The following is a 21,286-nucleotide window of genomic DNA, read 5'->3' on the forward strand; positions in this document are numbered from 1 at the left end:
TGCAGACTTGCAATAAATAAATAAATAATCTATAAATAAATAATCAGTTGGAAGACCTCTAACTGGCCCAGCTAATTCCAGTGTTTGTGGTGTTGTAAAGCAACAATCCTTGGACAGAGCAGCTAGAAAATAGCTGGGAAAACTGGTGGGAAACAGCTTCTCCCCCAACTTCCCTCCCACCTGTTGGAAAGGGGACGCGTTGACTACGGGGCTGCAGCTCCCGAGCTCGTGGGGTGACCCCAACCAAAGCCAGCTCCTTCGTTACTGCAGCCACACGAGCAGGGCCACCAGTCCCCTGCTGCCACCTCCGTGCTGCCCCAGCCCCAGGGCTTGCAGGGCTGTGGGTCCTGCAGGGAGGAGCTGGCAGGGATGGGGTGGCACGGGGCAGGAGGAGCAAAAAAGTCTAAGGGATGCTCACGGGGAAATATTGCTCGACAGCATCACACAAAGGGATAATTCAATGACCCAAAAGAGAAAAAAATAAGGAGGTGAATATAAAAAAAATAAATAAATTTGGGCTAGGTTTCAGGCGGAGGCGAGAAGAGGGCAGGGGATGCTCGGAGGAGGCAGAGCAGTGCTGCTGCCCGGGGCCGGGGCCACGTAGCGAGGTGTGACAGCGCTGGAAGACAGACGGACAGACAGACGGACGGACGTCGGTCGGGCCTGCAGGGACGTGGCGGGGGGTTGGGAGGGGGCACGGCTCCCCCCTTAATCGCTGGCGACGTGGTTCTCGTTCTGGAGGGTGTGCCAGCGCTCGATCTTCTTGTCCTTGTTCTTCAGGCACTCGTACCAGTGTTTCAAGCGCTCCCCCTTCGCCGTAATGCCGAGCTGGCACCCGCCTGGAGGGGGAAATCGTGCTCAGAGCTGATGCTGACATTCCCACACACCATTTCCATTAGGATGGGCCCCGTGTTTTTATTTCTCTCCACCTCCCAGACTTAAAACCTCCTGGAAACCCCCGGAGCCAGCACAGGAGACCCCAGTGGGGTGCTGGTGACGGGACAGGGTGAAGGGGCCCCACACACCCCCCAAACCCAGAGCGTGCAGGCCCGCAGCTCACCGATGTAATCGTTGGATTTGCCGATGTCGTAATCCCAGACAGAAATGTCCAGAGACTTCTTGGCCAGGTCGCTGTGCTTGATGTCGTAGAAGAACTCCTACAAAGGGAGAACACCTGGGTTGTCCCACATTTCCAAGGAAAATCCACCCCAAAAAAACAAAAAACACAGATAAGGAATGGCAAACGTCCCCTCTGTACAACCAGTATTCATAATCAAGTGAGAGGACATTTATACACTAACGAGCTTCTCATCAAGCTGGTGGATGAGGCTCCAAGGTTGGGGGGCCCCCTCCACCCACACCCCACAATTTGAGGTCACCCACGGCCTGTGACACACAGTTAGGGTTGGTTTAAGAACACAAAAATGAGACCCAGCCTTACCTCGTTGAACTCAGGATTCAACGTTTTCTTTTTTATCTGGGTCTTATGCTTGGCCTTTTTTCCCATGTCAGGTTTCAGCCAACTGGGGGCAACAGAAAACAGCTCAAAATTCAAGTCAGAGAAGAGGGTGAACTTATAAGCTAGGGGGGGGGGGAAAAAAAAGTGAGTTTTTGGACTCAAAGAAAAAAAACACAACTGGAAATATTTAAAGCAAAGAAATGGGTTAGCCAGCCTTCCTTCCTGCCTTCTAAAATTATCTAAAATAAATGAGTAAAATCCTGAATACCATTTTTTTTTTTTCCCCTCGTATTGGCAGACTACACGGGGAAACCACCGAGCTGCTCTGCAGGGAGCTGAGCTGGGGCGGTCGGGGAATGGGGAAGGAGCAGTCGGGTCCATCAGCATCCGCAGTGGCAATCGCTGCCTAGTCCCCAGCCTGGCCGCTGGAAAACCCAGCCAGGAATGTGGGAGACAGATTTGTATATATTAAAAAAGCTAAAAACAGCCCAGCAGTGTTGAACGAAGTGCAGGCCGGCACGCTCAGCCAGGGCGGCTTTGCCCCAAGAATTTGGGATCCCGCAGGGGCTCACGCTCAGGCTCTGGGGGTCTGGCTGCAGACCCGAAGCTGAACTGCACAGTTGGTGTTGATCAGATCCACATGGAAGTCGGTTTAAAAACAGAAAGCTTCTGTTTGTGGGAATGGAAAATAAAAAAGAAGAGAGAGACGGAGAAGGAAAAGCACTCGGTGCTGCTCAGCTACGAAAAAAGGATGTGCAGGGTGCTCAACGTAAGAGTTATTGAATGGTGTTTAGGGAGAACAGAGGGTTGTATTATTGTTTTGTTTTGTTTTGTTTTTCCCTGAAGCAGTGAACAGCAATGAGCACCCATCTGCAGCCACAACTGCAGCCGGGAACAGGTTGCTGTGTACGAGCACAAAATTAGCCGATCTTCACCCGCACGCCCTCAGCACCCCTCAGCGATGCTGCTACCCAGCTGGAGGCCACCCTGGTTGAATTTCAGCCAGGCAGGAGCACTGCCACCCCGCTCCAGCATCACCAGCAGTGCTTGGGAAGTGCTCTGCTCGCTCCGGTGGCTGTGGACGGAGCTCTCCGAGACAGGACAGCGGGTGACCGCACGGCCACGGCACGGGGAGGCTCCCAGCTTTCACTTACAGCTTCACGAAGGGGTCCGAGTACCCGTTGGCATCCATGGCAGCCAGGTGCACGCAGCGCACGATGCCCACGATCAGCCCGCCCTGCTGCGTGCTGTACATCAGGGACACCAGGATCTTGCCGCGCTCCTCAATGTCCCCGCCGCGATCCACCTGCGAGGGGAAGGGAGCAGAGATGGGGACGCGGGGCTGGGGTGGGTCCAGGCAGAGCAGAGACACGAGGGGCACGAGGAAATTGTGGTGCAGGACCCCGTGAGGGTGCAAGGAGGGGTTGCCACGGGAGAGATGGATTGCAGCACTCCGAGGGCTCCTACCTCCTCCTCGTACAGTGCCATGCCGCGAGACGAGCCGGTCGTCCCAGTACGCTTCATCTGGGGTGGGGAAGGGAAAAGGAGAGAGTGCCATGAGCGACTGGGAGAGGCAAATGGGCTCCCTCCCGTGAGCCAGTTTTAGTGATCTACAAAATAAAGGTGACAAAGAAATGCCACGGGAACTCACTGGTATTACTCTCTCCAAGCAGATGTTGAAGTTCTTTTTCTGGTTGGCTTTGAGTTTTTTCAAGGAAACTCGAGTTTCTCCAATAAACTCATTGTGGCCAAATTTGTCTTCGTCACACACGGAGATCCTGGAGGGAAGGGGGAGAGTGAGAGCACATCAGGCAGGTTGCAGCAACGCCTGGCACACGAACCCGGCCCCAAAAGTCCCTGTGGGGGCAGGCAGAGCACAGCCCCGCTGCATCCTCTGGACACCCACTTCTGCCCCAACCAAAAGTGGCCAGAAAGCATCAATAATTTTAACGTGCTGCGAGTTGGGGCAAGGAACAAAAGGTGAGTTTCCTGCAGGTGGGAGGCAAGAACCATTTTCAAAAACCCCTTAGTGCTTTGCTGGGACGCTGGCGTGGAAAATACCAACCTATATACATTAAGAGATTAAGACCAATATCGGTAATATGTATTTTTTTCTTTCTAAATGGCCACTAAAACCAACGCATCCATGCAAAGTCCAGCAACTTTGGACCACCCGGGACACCCCCACTCCCGCTCCTGCCTGAGCGTTTTGCGCTGCATGTCCTCGTCCGTGATGCCGTGGTACACCAGGGTCTCGTTCCACACCGGGTTGCGGGTGTTGCGCAGGGTCTTCGTCCTCAGCTTGTTCGACTACGGCAGCGACACGAGACGGAGGAATTACACACCCAAAACGCGGCTTTGGGCACAGGAGCGCAGCCGAGCCGCTCCTCTGAGCTGAGACAACTTGTCCAAGAACAAGTCCGATTTATTTCTAATACATAAATTTTGTTCAGACTAAAACATCACCAAGAATTTAAGCTCTTTCCTGATCTGATGGCGTTTCCATGTGTTTCCATGGGGATGCAGCCCCCAGGACACCCACCTTGCTGGCTCCGGGCAGGAGGTGCAGCTTCACGTAGGGATCCGCCAGGCCGTTCGAGTCCATCGGTTTTAAGCCCTGAAGGATCACGAAGGAGACACGGGGAGTGCATCCTCAGCGAGAGAGACAGGGAACAGCGAGCAGGGCCACCAAAATGTCCCCCCCCCCAGCCAGGAGGTCCCAGCTCACGTCCCCAGTCCTGCTTCCAGCCCCATCACACCCCGAGAGGTGGGCACCTCGTTGACACCCACAAAATAAAGGGGATAAGGACCTTTGTGGCCGTGTGACACACGCACAGGGTGATGAGATGCTCCCCTGGGGGTGGCCGGGGGGTGGTCTGTGCCCGCCGTGCGCTCACCTTGGCCCGCAGGAGGGTGCAGTGCAGGGCGCTGTTCTCCTGGTCGTACAGCAGGCTGAACTCCAGGGCACCCAGCGTGGCTGGCAGCAGGGGAAAAAGGCACCTCGTTAAAAGCCCAGCCAACTTCTGTTTAGTCTGCCCCAATTAGCAATAATTGGGAAGATTTGCTGCTCGGATGTCGGGGCTGCTCAAAAGGCGGCGCTGGCGTCAGCCAAGCTGCCGTGTGCACATCCAGCCAAATTCGTGATCATCGGAGCGCTGCCTGGTGTTCAAATGGGGACACAACCCTGCGAGCCTCCTGGGGACGTCCCCTGGGGACACCACGCCACCCAGCACCAGCCTGAGGACGTCTGGCAGAGCGGATGGGCAGCTGGAAGCCCGTGAGGTCCTGCCCCATCATCTCCAAGTCCAAGCTCCAAGTCCAAGGTTTGGTTTCAGGGGCTGAAACCAAACCACGAAGACACCCCTTGGGCTCTGAGGTCCTTCCCGAACACAGAGCTATCCAAAGCACCTGAGGTTGAAGTTTTGGGGAGGGTTTTGCTGTTTCTGCCCAGAGAAAAGGAACCACAGGAGAGCCCAGCTGCGACATTTCTTTGCCAGGAGTCACAGCCCCGTTGGCAGGGGGACGGTGACACTCGGGAGCTGCATCCCACAGCAGCCACCTCACCAAAACCCAGGGTTTCCCCTCAAAACCGCAGATCCCACCCGGCACCAACCCCCCTGGGTACGCACTGCCTTCATCAGAGTCGTAGCTGTTGGCGTCCTCCTCCTCTTCCTCGGGGGGCGGCTGCCGCAGCGGGGCAGGGGGCTGCGGGGCGGCGGGGGGCCGGGCTGGCCTCTCCTCCCGGGCTGGGGGCACGGCGTAGCCCCCACCACGCTCCTCCCTGGGGGCTGCACGGGCTGGCTCTGGGGGTCCTGGCGGTGGGTTCGCTGTAGGAGAGACCCCATCAGTCCCCGGAGTGCGTCACCCCCCAAAGAGCCCTTGCAGGGTCCCCAACTTTTACCTTGCGCCTCCAGGATCCGGCCGGCCGCCCCAGGACCCGTCCTTCCCGCTGGGGAGAGATGGGTGGTTAGAGAAGGAACAGCATCGGGGTGTCCCCATCCCCGGGGACCGTCCCCACAGCGTCCTTACCTGCGGGTGCTGCTGGGCTGGGGGCGGCAGCGGGCGGCGGGGGCGGCCGTGGGGCTTGCAGGGAGTCGGCTCGCTTCACCCCTGCAGGGGAGGCAGGGGCGGTGAGGAGATTTTGGATACACCCAGATGGCTCTGTTGGGGAGCATCGCAGCAGGGGGAGCACCGCGGCACCGACCCGCTGCCAGCCCCCACTTCCCTGCTGTCCCCAGCCTTCCTTCTCCTTTTTTGCCCCCAAATCACCATTTTTTTCCTGCTGTTTTTGAATTCGAAGAATGCTCAGCACTGCTCCCTCCTAATGCCAGGCAGGAGCACCACGCCACGCGGGTGTCATCCCCTCCCCAAGCGGCTGCACGGGACAGGAAAGCGCCCACCCTTGGACACACCCCTGAGCCTGTCCTTTTCCCACGAATTACAGAGGATTTGGGCATTTTCCAACCATTTTCAGCTTTACCAAACACGCCCACAAGCTCAGCCCCTCGGTGACAAGTGGGCACCGCGCTCCCGTGGCCACCCACGTCTGCGCCCAGCCCTCGGCGCGGCTCTCACCGGGGCTCCTGGTGGCCCCGCTCTCGGCGGCGTAGTCACGGCCATCGGTGTCCTCGCTGCCACACGGCCCCGTCCTGGCCTCGGCTGGCTTACGGACCCGCGTGGCCACTGTCACCTCGCTGCCTGTGGGAGCCAGAAGCACAGGGGTGAGGCTCGTCCCCTCGTGTGGCCACCAGCCGTGCCCAAGGGGGCAGGAGGAGGCACCGAGGGGGTGGCCACCACTGGTGGGAGGAGGAAAAGAAGAAGAAAGAGGAGGAGGAGGATGGGTACAGCCACTGGGGCATCCCAAACAGTGCTTTGCAGCATCGCAGACCACGAGCCACCCAGCAGGGCACAGCTCTGCCCCACAGAGCCCACACAGGGTGCTTGGGGAGGTCCAAAGGACGACGCACACGCACCACGGGGACACCGGGAGGCACGAGAGAAAAACAAGGATAGAGGCATCCATCAGCGCCCGTCAACCCCTAATGGCATGACAGCTCCGCGGACGGGACATCATATTTTCCTTTTGCTGATCATCTTCCATTTCTTAGCGAGCCACCGGCGACAGCTGCCTGCGTCTCATTTACCTCCGCCGTCCGGGCGGATAAATCACCGCCACGCGCAGCGGGGTGCCCAGAGCGCCTCTCCTTGATAAATTGCAGCCCGCAGACGGGGCGCAGAAAGGTCTCGGCACTCACCTGGCTCGTAGGGGGGAATAAATCTCCGCGGTGACACAAATGGGGTGTTTATCCTTGGCTGCGCCCTCTGGGGCGGCGGGTGCAAGGAGAAAGCCGAACGCAACGGATTGCGGGGGGTGGCGAGGGGTGCTGGGCACAGGGGGAGCAGGGGAAAAAGGAGGCTGAAAGCAGGAGCCCTGGTGCTCGGAGACAGCGGGGCACGGGGTAATTTTATGAGGGAGGTTTAGGAAAATCGCAGGCAGTTTGTGGGTGTGCTGGTGGCCAGGAGCGGCTGTGACAAATCCTCCCTGCCCAGCAGGAGGGCCAGCGGCTTAAAGCAGCCTGCTGGGAGCTTGTGGAGCTTAATTACGCCAGTTCCCATCACGTTTAAATAGGGTCTGAATTAAAGGGGTTCCCCAGCCGCTGCTGGAGATCACTGCCCTGCCAGCCCACCAGCACTGCGAGCTGTAACATGGGTTGTGGCCAAGCCGGGCACCCCTGCACCCACAGCACCCCCAGGATCCGTCCCTGCCTCCAGGAGGGAGCACAGCTCAGCACAACGAGGCTGAGGAAGAGGAGGAGGAAGAGCCCCTGGCCAGGCTGCCCCCGCCGCGTCCCCACCTCGTTTTGTCCGCTCGCAGCATGGCACGAGGTGGAAACCCGACGCAGAGACCCGAGCAGCTCGGCTGCTCCATCCCTGGAGCCCACGAGCCTCCCAAGGCTTCAAAGGGAGATTTTCTAAGGTCTGAAAATCCCGCTGGGCAGCATCCAACAGCAGGGAGCACGGGGAGAAAACACCGGGAAAGGCATCGGGAGGAGGGCACGGGCAGGGGGGGCGCACGGCGGCGCTTACCGCAGCGGTCCTGCTCGTCCTCCTGGCCTTGGGAGCACAAACAGAGCAAGAAGTGGTGAAGCTGCTGCCCACCCGGGCTGTGCTGCCACTGGCTGCCCATATTGCCTATTTTTATTATTATTTATCCCAAGCTCCTGCAGCACCACGTTCCCACATGAACCCAACACACGGCCAGGCGCCTTGGCGGCTTGCACGGGGCTGCTCGCTCAGGGGATCCCCCAAACCCGGAGACCCCAAATGGCACAGGAAAACCCTCCACGTGCAGGGATGGTTAGAAACGGGCCCTTTACAAAGCACTCGGCCTTCGTGACTGCTCTGGGCACTCTGCTAGGGCTCACCCTTACGAGTGATGGGGAGGAGAGCCGGGACCCCCAGGCAGTGCCACCTACCTCGGCTGGGCGCACGGGCGGGGAGCTTGGGGTCTTGGCTGGGGGGCTCCGCGGGGCTGGGCTCGCTGGGGGCCGAGGGCACCTTGCTCTTGCTGACGGGCATCGGCTGGGGCAGCATTTGCTTGGGCAAACCCTTGAAAAACCAGGCACCGGAGCGCTTCCACACCTGGGGGGACAAGGCAGGGGGTGGGCACGTTGGGCTGAAGACGTGCAACCCCATATCCCCACCCCACAGCCCCTGCTTTCTATTTAATCGGCTCTTTGGCTTTTTGTGTCCGGGGATGGGTCTTGCCATGACCACACCTTCAAGGCTGAGATTATTTGCAAGAAAAAAAATAAAAAAAAGGCTTTTGACCCACAAAACAAGAGCATCCTGCAGCAACCATGCCGATGTGGCTGGACGAGGTTAAATGGGGCAGAGGCAAAGCATCCCCTGGCCTGCTGCTGCTCCTGTCCCGGGGCTCGGGGTGGGACAGGGCACAAACAGGGGCAGGGGCTGTTGTGTCCATCCCGGGCAGGGGACCACGTCCACGCTCACCTCACGCTGCTCGCTGCAGATCTTGCACAGCCAGATGGGGTGCGGGCGGCTGTTGGTCGTCTCCACGCCGCACTTGGTGCAGACGTTCTGGGGAGAAAGCAAAGAGCCATGGGGGCACCCCGAGGGGATCGTCAGCTCCGGGGGTGACGAGGCGGGGGTGGAGGAGAGCCTCACCTTCTTGCAGTCCTCGCAGACGACGCAGGCGGAGCCGCGAGGCCCCAGCTGCTCCCCGCAGAGGATGCAGCGGTTCACGCCGTCCCCCAGCACGCTGCGGCGCATGTCCTCCAGGCGGGTCATCAGGCGCCTGGCGAGAGGGGACAGGGGACATCCAGGCTGTCACCACGGCCCCACGACTGCCTGGGGCCAGGCACCTCTTCCCAGCAGCGGGACGTGAAGGCACCCGTGGGAGGAACGCATCCCAGGGGACCCGCTGGGATATCACATTCCCCTATAGTTTTACCATACTGGTCCTATTGACTTTTACCACTGGCACGGACTCCGCCACGTGCACAAAAATGCCCAGTCAGCACCTTTTGGCACAGCAGATCGACATCGACCAAGTGGCTTTTGCCCAAATGGAAGAAAAAAAAATAAAAATCCATTCAGCCACAAGAGATCTCGGAAGGGCTTTAGTGAGAGGGCTGAGGGAATTAATTGGCTTTCTCATTTTCCATGGAAAAATATCGAGCAGAGTTTGCTGAAAATCTTAGAGTAAATCACAAAGAGCCCAGGGGTGAGGCTGTCAGAGCACATCTGGCTACCGCAGAGGTAAAACCCTCCACCGCGAGTCCCACAGACCCCGCAGCACAAAGGGGGCTTGCCAAGCCCACCCCACAGCAGCAGGCTGTCATCAGCTAGCCCCGAGTCCTGGCCCTAAAAATAGCACTGGAAGGAGAAAACCCATTATTTACGCCACGCAGGGAAGCGCAAGAAAGAAAGGAAGAAAGCAAGGAGGAGAAACAAGCCCACCAGAGCAAAGGGTGGAAAAACCTCGCCCGCGGGGGCTTTCCCCACTCCTGCCACAACGTGACCCAAATCTGACAAAGCTGCTAAAGGCAGCACGCGGTGAAAAAGGCAGGCACTTCGAAGACTTTCCCACATGTCCGATGACAGCTGCAGATTTACGACGGCCCTGCCGCTGCCGGCACCTCCGAGTCGCTCCCAGCCCCAGCAGAGGTGCCGCGGGCTCCCCGTGCCTCGCGCCGACGCGCGCCGCTCTCATTTCGCGTGGGTCCTTGGGAAGGGCTGGCAGCTTGAAAAAAAACAGTTGTGGGTTCCAAGGTGTCCTCTGACAGTCCATAAAATGCCCGATGGGACCGACAGGAGCCCCTGGGAGCCCTTCGGCAGCCACAAAACCGAGCCCGCAGCGGGGACGCGGCGCTCCGCGAGGAAGCCGAGGCTGTCAGCCTCCCCAGGGTCCTGCTCCTCGGTGCTTCCCAGCCCACACACAGCACGCAGCACGGACTCGTTGTCCCCTCCTGGGACAAAACCCTTTATTTTCTTAGCAGCAAAGCTCATTTTGCTTTTTTTTTTCCCCCCCCTCTCCATGCTGCGAGAGCTCGGCTCCAAAGAGAGGCAGCTTCCCGCTGGAAATCTGCAAGCCCAAACAAACTTATTATAGAAACTAGAACAAATGGCACAATCAAAGCAGGAAAAAAAAAAATGAGGGGAAAAAAAAAAAAAAAAAAAGCCTTGGCATTTCAAGAGATTCATTATTTAGCTGCAAAATCATTCCCAGTCTCTCATTTAGCAGAAGCTGCTCCTTAAGAGGATTTTTAACCGGTGGAAGAGCTCCAGCAGGCAGCGAGCACACCTGTGGCACTCATTGAAAACGGAGCCCATTTGGCTAATTAAAACAGCCATTCAAGCCAGAGAAATTGGGCTTGCTTTTTTCCTGATCCAAAGGCTGTCACGAGAGAAGCGTCTAAAACATTCAAATACAAGTCCTGGGGTGAACCTGCCAGGAAAGACTGAGGCTGGGACCTGATGAAGAAGCCGCGGGGCCGGCGGCTGCTTGGATCTCACCATCCTCTCTCTGCCCATGGCCAGGAGCAAGCCCTCTGCCTTCCCACGGGCCTTCCATCCCTCTCCATCCTAGAAAGTCATCTTTTTTCCTCATTTTTATGACACATATAAAATAATCATCGAGTTCATCACTTTCCACTGCACACCTCTGGGGTTACAGCTCCGTTTCCTCACCACCACGCACACCTCCAAGCGCCCATCCCTCCGGCCTCGGCGTCAAAGAGCAGGAGAAAATGTGTCAGATTGTTAAAACAGGGAGCAAAAAATAAAACAAGCAGGGGGAATTGAAGCTGGCGGGAGCAGCTGGGAGCATCACAGCTCCCGGATTCAGCCTGGGAGAGGAGCATCCGTCATCTGCCCAGGAAATATGCAGGAGCGGCTGATGGCAGCACGATAGCAGGGCCGGGCAACACGGAGCATCTGCAACGCTTAACGTGTGCCTGAGATAACAGCAGTAAAACACTTCCCTGGTAGTATAACATCCGCCTGGCCCATAAATATGGTTTGGGAGAGCAAATGGAGTGCCTGCAGCGAGCAGCAGCCCGGGGAGGACAGAGCCACCGGCACCGCGTGCTGATGGTGCTGGGAGCTGGCACAAAGTGTTTAGATGCTCACTGCCATGGCACTGCAAGGAGTGGTGGAAAACATTTTTCTGGGTCTGAAATTGCCCAAAACAACCCCAGCAGGGTGCTGGAGGTGGCTGCAGGACGGGACGGGACCCACATGGCAAAGAGGAGGGGAAGAGAAAGGCGAGGGGGGTCACAGCCCGGCTGCGCAATTACGCACTGACCTGTCTCCATGGGAAATAACGTGCCTTCAAGGTCTGAATATTAAAATCAAAGCTAATTTTAACAGCACGAAAAAAGGAGGAGAAAACAGAGCTGAGCTACAATTTAAAGAAAAGAATTGAAATCAGGATGAAAAATTCAAAGCAGTTTTCTGCCCTTACAGGAGCACAGGTAGCGAAAGGCAGAGCATCGCCGGAGCCTTACAGCCCTGCTTTCAAAGCTGACCCCGTTCCTGTGATGCCCTACCAGAGGTTTGTAATTTCACAGGTTCATCCCCATCTCAGAAATAAGGGAAGAGGTTTGGGGATAAAAAAAAATCCCACAAAATCAAGCAGCGCGTGAGCTGTCCCCTGGCTACGCATTAACCTCGTCTCTTCCAGGAGCTGCCATCTCCTGCGACATTTCTGCCTGCCTCCAGCAGCCACCCTGCCCTCATCATCCCCTATTTTTATTTTTGGGCTGTCTGAGCACGAGGAAGAGAGCGGGGTCCCCGTGGAGCCTCCCTGCTGCTGCCCACCGAGGTTAATGACTTAATCCCCAGGGCCTTTGGCCACCTGCCGCGGCACCGCGCGCATCGTCCCGGCAATGAGCAGCCCAACTGCAACACAACCCTGCCCTATAGCAGATCCTCTCCCAGGAGGTCTCCAGGAGTGGCCAGAGACATGAAATTCTACCTTCGGGTGGTTAAAGAGCACCCATGGGTGCTCCTGCATCCGCCAAGGCATTTTGGGGATGCTGCAGCCTCACGGCCGCGGCTCTGCTCCACCCCACAGACTCGCCCGGACGCCCCGGCTGCTCTCGAGTCCTTCACCAGCCCGAGCCCGACGTGCCCACGGCACTGCTTAGGATGATTCAGCTCCCGTTATCCTTCCAGTCTCCCTGCTACGAGACAACAGAGACGGAAAAAAAAAAAAAAAAAAAAAAAAAAAAAAAGCCCAGAGTGTCCCTGTCCCCCTGTCCTACAACCCTCATCAGCATCCAGCCCACGTATCCCGCCGGCCGCCATCCACCCCGCTGCTAAAAATAGGCCTTCAACTGATTAATTTGGGCTGGCTTTGACACGAGTCTGCCTCCACAGACACCTCCCAGAGACCAAAATCGATCGGCTCCCGTCCTGCTGTGGGCGGTGGAGGCGGGGGGCACAGGGCTGGGGGGTTTGGGGAGCCAGGACCCCACACCTGCAGTGTTATCGGTGCTCCAGTGCTCCCAGTACGGCCCAGACACAACCCTCAGCTGTGATTTGTGGAGGCGACTCCAAGTATTTCCCCCTCTAGACAGGACACTCACTTCATATAAACTATTCTTTATATTAACCAAATCTTGTTTTTTTTTTTTTTCCTTATAAACGGGACTCCTGTTTTTCCCCCGCACAGGAATAGAAAATCCATGGAGGTCCCCTAAAACCAGGCCTTTTGGGGCACCTCCCAGGCACACCTGGCAGACTGAGGGATGTGGCCAGCACCACCACATCCCCGCCAGCAGCCCAGGACCATCCTGCAACACCCGGAGCTCTCCTGGAGAACCTCCCCGAGGTTCCCCACCAGGCAATGCCACACCAGCCCGCTGCGGACGCCACCCCATATTATTTTCATCCTACAGCTCATGAATCCTACACGCTGTTGGGAAATGGGTGGCCACCCATGAATGGGGACCAGGAACCTCCCCTGGCTCCGGCACGAGGGGGAGAGGCAGCGCTTCGGCGCGCCACGGGTCCGCAGGAACGCACAACGGGGGGAAAAAAAAATAAATAAAATAAAGATCTCCCTCGCTGCTCAAATTCACGTGAATGTAATCCAAAGAAGCGCCGCCGCTGAGCGTAATCCGCAGCTGGCTGGGAGTGTGCAAAGCTGGGGAAATGCTGCTCGTAAGCGCTTTTGGAGCATGAATCACCAAACCCAGCTCTTCGTGCCACTCGGAGGTGCCTCGAGCTGCTTTCTGCAGCAGTGTTCGGCCCCAAGCGCAAAATTCATCCTGGACCGGTGGGGGAAGGCTCCAGGACTGGGTCAGCCTGGCAGAGGGCTTGCTGAGGAGCAGGTCTCTGAGCCAAAAAGTGGCCAGGGGTTGCGATGGACCCAGCCCTGCTCCCAGAGCAAGGCAGACGCCTCCTGGGGAGCTGCAGCTCTGCTCGTGGGGGGCTCAGGACACAGGCACTGGGCAAAGAGCATCAGCTCCGCTCTGCCAAACGAGCCATCGCCAACGATCCCTTCTGGGCTGAAAACTCCACCAGAATACAAATGTTGAGCCCAGGGCGCAGCGTGCCGTCCCCACACCACTGAGGTGCCCTCCACCGCACGGCCCAGGCACCATCGCCCCCCAAAACGAGCCCCTCCAGCCCCAAAAAATGAGCCCCCCCCGCGCCGCCGCCGCTCACCCGATGCGCTCCTGCTCCATCTCCTCCATCTTCTCGGCGCGGGCGATGACTCGGTTGATGATCTCCTTCTCCTCATCCGTCAGCTCCTCGCCTTTCCGCGGCCGAGGGAGCCTGCGGGGAGAGGACAGGGAGCAGCCGCCGGGGCCAGGCTCATTTTTTTTTTTTTTTCCTTTTTTTGGGAACAGCCAGGCACCAAATTCCCCCAAGTAGGGAAAAATCAATTCCTGAATGTGGAGGCTCAGCAAGCACCCAGGGTGGTGTCCCACGGGCAATGCACGTGGCACAGCCTGTCCCTGCTGTCCCCTCCGGTGGCATCTCCATCCCGGCCCTGTGCTCAGAGTAGATGTTAAAAAGAAGGTCTGATGACCTGGCTCTGAGCATCTTCGCAGTTCCCATGTCCCAGAGCTGCTTTGAGGGCACCTAAAACCGCAGCCCGAGGTGCTGGGGCTGCTCAGCACCTTGCCCCTACACCCCCTGCCTGGGCTGCAGAGCTCTGGGGGAAAGCAGGCTGCCCCAAATTCCTTAAATCCCTTGGTGATGCCTCCAGAACTGCTTTTCTTACACCCAGGGCGAGATCCTTCCTCTTCTCCTGGGACCATCAATAGCAGGCAAAGTGCAAGAGGAGAAAAATAATTAAAGAAAACGAGATACTTACTGCTCCTTCTCGCTGCTGGAGGCACAGGGAAAGAGAGGAGACAGGGATTAGGGGAGAAATGGGATGGCACCAGCTCCACCTGCGCTCTGCCCCCCCTACAAGCTCCCCCCGGTGCCTGGGGACCCCAAAATCAGCCCGGTCCCACCAGGATGGGGACTTGAGGAGGGGACAGTGCCCTGCCCATGGTGCCCAGCACGGAGCCCCAGTTCTTACCCTGCTCGGAGGGACATGGTCCTGTCTCCGGGGCACATCCAGCGGTCGGAGCCGCTGCCCACCACCGCGTCGGTCATCGCCGGGGGTCCTGGGGACACAGGGAGCGAGTTGGGGAGTGAGTTTGGGAGCGAGCCGGGCGCTATTTAGCGGCCGTCGGGCACTGACTCATCCCACCGGGGAGCCAGCCGCCTCGCCTGGTCTTTGCAGGAGGGGACGAATCCATCATTTCGCCCACCGGGGTAGGGCAGAGCTCTTTGTCATCGCCGCCCTCCCCGCTGGCACCGAGGAGGGGACGGAGCAGGGATGGAGCAGCCCAGGTCCTTCCAAAGGAAAAGGACCCTACAAAGGAGGAAAGCTTCCCCCCCCAAGCCCAGCACACCCCTGCTGGGATAAAACTCCTGCTGTTGCGTTCCTGTTCGCTCGAGTCCTCGGGAAACGCAACCCGGAGCGGGGCTGGGGGAGGAGGCGGCAGCAGGACCCGAGCACAGCGCCCGTGCCTGCTCGTCTGCGAGAGGCTCAGCCAGGCAGGGAGCTGTTCAGAGCCTTCCCAGAGCAGCAAAAAGCGGCAGATTTCAGGAAAAAGCCGACCGAGGTGAAACCCAGCCCGGCTCCCTTTCTGCAGCTCGCTCGTTCCCACCCAAGCACCCAATATCGCCATTTATTCACCCATTTTTGCCACTTCCAGGGCAATATGGCATGTGGGGGCTGCTCTGGGTGGCAAACCCGAGCTGATGCCAGCCCCACGGGTGGGTGCTAAGGGTCTGTCTGTCTGTCCATCCGTCTGTCCGTGGGTCCCTGCACCCCTGCAGAGCGCAGAAGCGGTGCTCAGCAGCAGCCCCGCCTGCATTGCTCGCAGCACCTGCATTTGAATTGCTGCCTCCTGCCTGCAGCACGACTGGGGGGGAAAAAAAAAAGTGAAAACAGATCCCGGACCCCTCTGCAGAGCCCTGTCCGTGGTGTCGGGGCTGCAAATCTTCCCTTGGTACGGGAAAACATCAGGGAAACCCATCCCGCTCGGTCCCGCAGGGGAACGCCGGTGCCAAGCATCGATGCGGGTGTCCCAGGGCTGCAAACGGGTCCCAGAAAACAGGAGAGCAGCCCCCAAAAGATGGATTTCAGCAATTTCAGACCTCTTTGCTGACTTCAGCAGCCTCTGGCCCCGGGTTGTGATGTGTTTCCCAGGAGGTCAGCCCTGGCTTCACCTCCCGGCACCAGGAGCCCAGGGCAGGCTCCATCCGTACCCACGCAGGTGCTGATCCTGGGGCTGTGTCCGCATCCCAGCCCAGCAGGGGAAGGAATTAGGAGATTTTTTTCCCCCTGGGGAGCTGAGTGCAGGTAGGGCTGAACCCATCGGGGACAGGACAGCCCCAGCAAGAGGAGAGGAACAAAGCCAAAATGTGTTGGGATGAGGAGGAGGATGGCGGCACCAGGGAGCGAAGGCCGGGCAGGGCTGGGGATCCAGCAGGACCAGAGGTGACCCAAGCACAGCAGAAGGATCTTTGTAGGGTAAAAGGCACCTCCAGCTCCCAGCAAAACTCAAAGAGGGGCACTGGGAGGGTTGGGAGCTGAAATCCCAAACTCTGAGCCACGAACAGCACGAAGCTTTCCCAGCAGGGAGGGGAGGGGGAAATCCACGTCCTCCACTTCCCTCTCTGCAATGTTGCAGGGTTTTTTCCATCCTTCCCCGAAGAGTTAGCAGGGGTCTGAGGATCTCCTCTGTTTCACAACTTCAGAAATAAACGTACGAGGAGCAGAGCAGGGGGGTAATTAGTGCTCCGCTGGCTTCGCACGGTGACCAGAGCAGAAGGCTGGGACGGACAAGGTCGGCTCAGTAAGCACACTGCTCCTCTCCATCCCCTCCAGCACCTGCACTGCAGCACCGAGCTCCTGCTGGCGATTTATGGCCCCACCAGGCACATGCATCAACCCCAAACCGGGGGCTCCGTGACCCTAAATCCACGCTGCCCCTCTCCAGGGCGCCGTGGCCACGAGCTTTGGGTGCTCGGGGCCGAGGGCAGGTGGGAGGCCCATAGCAGAGCAGCAGGGCCAAGGAGAAGGGAAAAATCCTGGGATTTCCTAGGAAAAAGGCCTGGGGAGGAGCAGTGCTTCAGCTGGGGGGGCAAATCTTTTCCTCCCACCCCCGTGGCTCCTTTCTCTAAGAGCAGGGAGGCCGCGGGTTCCTCGTGGATGAGAGCCTGCAGCTGGAGGAGCCCCCGAGCCTCTCCCTTCGCCTATAAATAATAAATCTCAGAGATCTGCTCTGCATTACGTCCAGCAAGCACTCGTCCTCGTGCTCGGGCACTCACTTTTAGTGCACGGCAAAGAAAAAAAACCACGGCTCGCAGCAGCTCTCCCCACCCCGAGCCCTGCGAGCAAGCAGGAGGCTGCAGCAGCCCGAGCCACGGGGCGGTGGGGCTGGGAAATGCTCGCTGAAATGGCAATATTCCGCCCAAGGTTGCCCAAATCCCCCGTGGCAGCAGGGGAGAGCCTTCCAAAATGACACAGCCCCTGCTCGCAGCCGACCCAGGCACTGTGGAAATCACTGGCACGACCCTGCCAGCTGTATAAACCCAGCCAAAACCCAGCCTGGGAGCATCTCCCGCGTGGTTCAGGGCTCGGCTCTGCCTCCAGCGCAGACGCTGAGGCTGGTGGCGAGAGCTGCCAGCCCCAAAGGTCCCCGAGCAGGTGGGGACGAGCCAAATTCCCCGACCACAAGCAGAAAAAGCCGGGGAAGAGCGAGGAGCAGCCCGGGCACGGCCAGGAATAGCAGCCAGGGCCGAATTTTTGGCCTTGAGGAAGAGCCACGTGATGCTCATCACGCCGCTCCACTGCCTCCGTGCGACGGAGCCCATGGGTTTGGTCCTGCCTGAATAACGAGGGATCAAACAGCCCTGAACCACCCCGCACGGTGCCAGGGCGAGAGGAGGGGAATTCGCAGCTCCACGGCCAGAGCTTGAAACGCAGCAGCGGCACCCAGGGAAGGGCTGTGGGAGCCTCGTGGCGCGAGCCCACCCTGCCCCACGTCGGGGCACCGGGGGGCGAGGGGGTGCTGGCACCCGAAGCCGCTGCCCCCCTCGAGTGGGCATCTGCAGAGAGGGGCCGACCAAAAACCACGGGGTTAGCGCTCCGGGTATGTGCCGTACCAGGGTAGAAAAGAGAAAATTCAGTGTTTTAAAGGCTCCCGGTGCAATATTCAGGCTTTTGTGGCGAGCTCAACATTTCGCACCTCACGGTGCCTGCAGAGATCGTCTCCGCCGGCAAAGACACTGACACAGGCAACCTATTTCCCCAGCCTTCCCGGCTCTGCAATGCAGCTTTCTTAAATATTGAATAAGTCTGCTGCTCTACACCACCTGCCAGTGCCAATGATGAGGTAATTTTTGCATTGACAAAGCCTGATGCGATTAATCTGCTTCGGAGGAGCAGGATTGCCAGGCTGCCCCCTCGCCCGGCGCAAGGCGCTCGCAGGCAGCGCGCCGGCGGCAGCTCGCCATCCCGCACCGGACCCCCGGCCAACACCCCAAAACGCCGCTCGGGGGCCCAGGCAGATGTCACTCGGCGTGTCACCACCAGCCGGGAGCTTTTAGGATCCCAAACGCCATCCTGTCCCTGCCGGGGTTTGGGGATTTGCGCTGCCTGGCTGGGGATGGGAAGGGAAAAGCGAGGCGCGGGCAAGCGGCGGCACGAGGGGGCTCTCCAGCTCCAGCCCCACACCCAGGGGATTTGGGGTGTGGATTTTGGGTGCAGGTTTTGGGACAGCGACCACTTTGCCATCATCCGAGCAGTGAGAAGAGTGAGCTGTGTGTTCACCAACCACTTCAGGCTCTGCTGCAGAACCGCAAGCCCCCCGTTCCCCTGTATGTGCACAAACATCCCCAAAACCCCATTTTTTAGCTGCGTCTCTCCCAGACAGCAGCTACACTCACCAGATCCTGTCCACTGCGTCCCCGCACTGGGCACCCAGGGGAGCTGCACAAGCCACCGGGGACCCCAAACCGCAGGCCTGGCACAGGCACTGCGCACCCCAAACCTGCCCCAAGTGACCCCAACCCCACCTGCGCCCCACCTCAGCTCGGGTGCAAACCATTTTGGAGAGCTGGGGTAAAAGAAGCAAGCTGCTTCATGGCTCACACTTCAGAAAACTGACAGGTTAGAGACTTCCCTTCAACAAAAAGGAAAATGAGAGGCAGATCCCCGCTGGCAGAAAGGTGTGGAACCGGTAACCGGAGCTGGCTGGCCCCGAGCCACCCGGGGACATCAGGGCACGGGACAGGGCAGAGCCACCCGGGGCACACAGAGCCCAGCTGAGGACACGTCCCCCTCTGAGGGTGTTTGCTTCCTGGCCCCAGGGGAGATGCGTTTGGGGGATGGATGGCACGGGCAGATGCTGGGGGCAAAGTGCTCCGGCCACACTGCAGCAAACACAGAGCTCAGGAGGCCTGGAAATTCAGCTTTTGGGAGAGAGACGGAGCCAGCGTGTGCTGACCTCGGGGTTATTTCACCTTTTGGCCCCATGAGAGACCCCTGTAGGTAAAAGGGAAGCAGGTAAAAGGGAAGCAGAGCCCCACAGCCTGGCACTCCTCAACTCATTAGGTCCAAATGCAGCCAGCAGGTAGGTGACGGTGATGCCTGCAGGCGCAGCGACGCAGAGATGATGGGCACACAAGAAAATGAAAGTGCTCTGAGTTCTGGCCACCCTTGGGTGCCCCAATCCCGTGGCACCCACCCCCTGGCTCTCCCTGCCCCCAGCTAAACACACACCGCAGCCCAGCCTGGAGCAGCAGCACCACGAGCCCCACAAATGGCTTTGGGTTTGGCCAACGCCTCCGCTCCCCTCGAGCTCCATCCCCTGCCCCAAGCTGCCTTTTCTCCCTCCCCAATTCCCGGCATCCTCCCCTCCAAAAACCCATCCCGAGCAGCAGCGAGCAGCCCGTTCTGTTTGAGAAGCACGGTGACATTTCCTCCGACAGCTCCTTTACAAACCGAGCACTGCTGTGGTGCTGTCACCGGGATTTACTCCCGGTGATTAATGGCTAGAAGGACAGACAAGGGAAAAAAAAATAAAACAGATCACGTTGGGGTTTGCGGGACTTGTGCCGGGCTCCCCGGCCAGGCAGTGCCTGCACGGTGCCACCGAGAGCACCGGGGGTGCTGCCATCGTTCCTGCTCCGCAGGATGCTCAGCAGCAGCTCGTGGGACGTGGTGCAAGGACCACCGGGATGAACCAGCCCCATCCCATGGGAGGACGATGCAGGGACCCCCCCACAACACCGACTCGAGGAAGTTTAGGGATGTAAAACTCCGAGAAGCACCTGCGAGGGTGAGGGCTGGGGATGCAAAGGGTGCTCAGAGGGAGTGCTCGCAGCTGGGGAGGTGGAGAGGGACCCCAAAAGCTGCCCCGCAGAGGCCAAGGACCGGGTCTGCAGCCATGGCACAGCAGAAACTTAATGAGGAGAGGGGATTAATTAACCTGGCCTTAAGGCAGTGCCTTGGGGGGAGGGAGCAGAGCCTCATTAACCACTGCCACTAATTGGCAGCAGCTGCGGTGACACAGCCTCCCAGGGGGACACCTGTGTGCAGGCAGGACAGCTCGGAGCAGGGCGCCCAGCACCAGGGTGGGCATCGCCGCCCAGCAAAGTGTCCCCAAACTTTGACACCCAACAGAGGGGGCTGCACACAAAATCCTTCTTTGCCCGTGCTCAGCATGCTCCTCTGCCCTCCTGGAGAGCTGGCACGGTGCAAAACGAAGGCTGAGAAGGAGGAAGATGAGCCGGGCAGGCTGGAGGCCAGCGAGGGAGGTTGGATGTACCCCGTGGGTCGCTCCCAGCGGGGTCGGCGGGTCTGGAAATCCATCCTGCAACCCAAATGGGGGCACGCAGATCCCACCGCAGCACCAGGGGCAGCTCTGGAGCCCCCAGAGCCCCCCAGCTCAGCGCTGCTCTCCTGGGGAGGCCGCGGACAGGGCTGCGGGATGCTGCGGCAACCCCTGGCTGGGGGGCTCAGCCCCAAAACCCCCCGAAACCCCCCTGGCAGGGCTGAAGGCAGCTCTCGAGGCCGCCCCTACAGCACAAGCGAGCGATGCATCATCGCATCAAGCCCGGTCTCGCAGCGCTAACACCATTTATTTTCGGGCTGAGCTGCAGCCTGGGCTGGCGATGCCGGTAATTAAAGCAAGCGGGTTCATTTGGCCACCCCCCGGAGCCGGCTCTCCTCATTTTGAAGCCCCCTCACCCCTGCTTTTCATTGCAGCCCCCCCCCCCTATGAGCAGGGGACCACCCGACCCCCCCCCATTTTGGTGCCGGAGCCCCCCGGAGCTCTCCGGCAGCGAAGCGGAGCGGCGCCGGTTCCTGCCTGGAATCCGAATTAACGCAATCCCGGCGGGGTTTGGCACCCCCGGGACCCCAAACCCAAGGGGGAAAAAAAGAGAAAAAGGGGGATTTGGGGGGGGAAGGGGGTTGGGCGGTGGGGCTGAGCCCCCCTACCTGTGCCAGGAGCGGCTCGGCTGGGCGCAGCGCGGCTCCGTAGCACTGCGGAGCGGGGAGGGGGCGGCGCGGGGAGGGGACGCGGCCGGGGCGGCCCCGCTCTGCTGCTGCCCGCCCTGGGAGCCGCCCCCAGCCCCCCTGCCAGCCCCCCCAGCCCATCCCGTCTCCATCCCGTCTCCCACCCCGCTCCATCCCATTTCACTCCGTCCCTATCCCTGGGGAGCTCCCACCCCACCCTATCCCATTTCAGCCCACCCCATTCCCATCCTTCGGGATCT

At 59.3% G+C, this 21,286-nt stretch overlaps 1 protein-coding gene across 2 annotated transcripts; it reads right to left on the reverse strand.

Annotated features, from left to right (window-relative positions):
• Positions 1–352: 352 nt before the first annotated feature.
• Positions 353–21,062, reverse strand: RPH3A (rabphilin 3A). Of its 2 annotated transcripts, none has more exons than XM_032199141.1 (21): positions 21,009–21,062; positions 14,526–14,613; positions 14,313–14,324; positions 13,658–13,768; positions 8,648–8,777; positions 8,474–8,560; positions 7,936–8,101; positions 7,547–7,573; positions 6,035–6,157; positions 5,489–5,569; positions 5,361–5,408; positions 5,089–5,286; positions 4,357–4,436; positions 4,002–4,076; positions 3,660–3,769; positions 3,111–3,237; positions 2,927–2,983; positions 2,614–2,765; positions 1,442–1,523; positions 1,061–1,157; positions 353–839 (listed from the first exon to the last, which is right to left on the reverse strand). In XM_032199141.1, the coding sequence occupies exons 2-21, from the start codon at positions 14,600–14,602 to the stop codon at positions 709–711; spliced, it is 1,971 nt and encodes a 656-aa protein (XP_032055032.1). In that variant the 5' UTR covers positions 14,603–14,613; positions 21,009–21,062; the 3' UTR covers positions 353–708. The 2 variants fall into 2 exon arrangements, with proteins under 2 accessions (XP_032055032.1, XP_032055030.1); XM_032199139.1 differs by having other exon boundaries at positions 14,313–14,327.
• Positions 21,063–21,286: the final 224 nt, after the last annotated feature.

The sequence above is a fragment of the Aythya fuligula genome, chromosome 17, assembly GCF_009819795.1.
Source record: "Aythya fuligula isolate bAytFul2 chromosome 17, bAytFul2.pri, whole genome shotgun sequence".
NCBI lineage: Eukaryota > Metazoa > Chordata > Aves > Anseriformes > Anatidae > Aythya > Aythya fuligula.

Excerpts from the sequence above, each read along its gene's own strand:
- RPH3A (XM_032199139.1), bottom strand. The coding sequence starts at position 14,602 with ATGACCGACGCGGTGGTGGGCAGCGGCTCCGACCGCTGGATGTGCCCC. Across the intron at positions 5,570-6,034 it reads CGGGGCCACCAGGAGCCCCG|GGGTGAAGCGAGCCGACTCC; the intron begins GTGAGAGCCGCG and ends CCTCCCCTGCAG. Across the intron at positions 4,437-5,088 it reads CTACGACTCTGATGAAGGCA|CCACGCTGGGTGCCCTGGAG; the intron begins GTGCGTACCCAG and ends CCCTGCTGCCAG.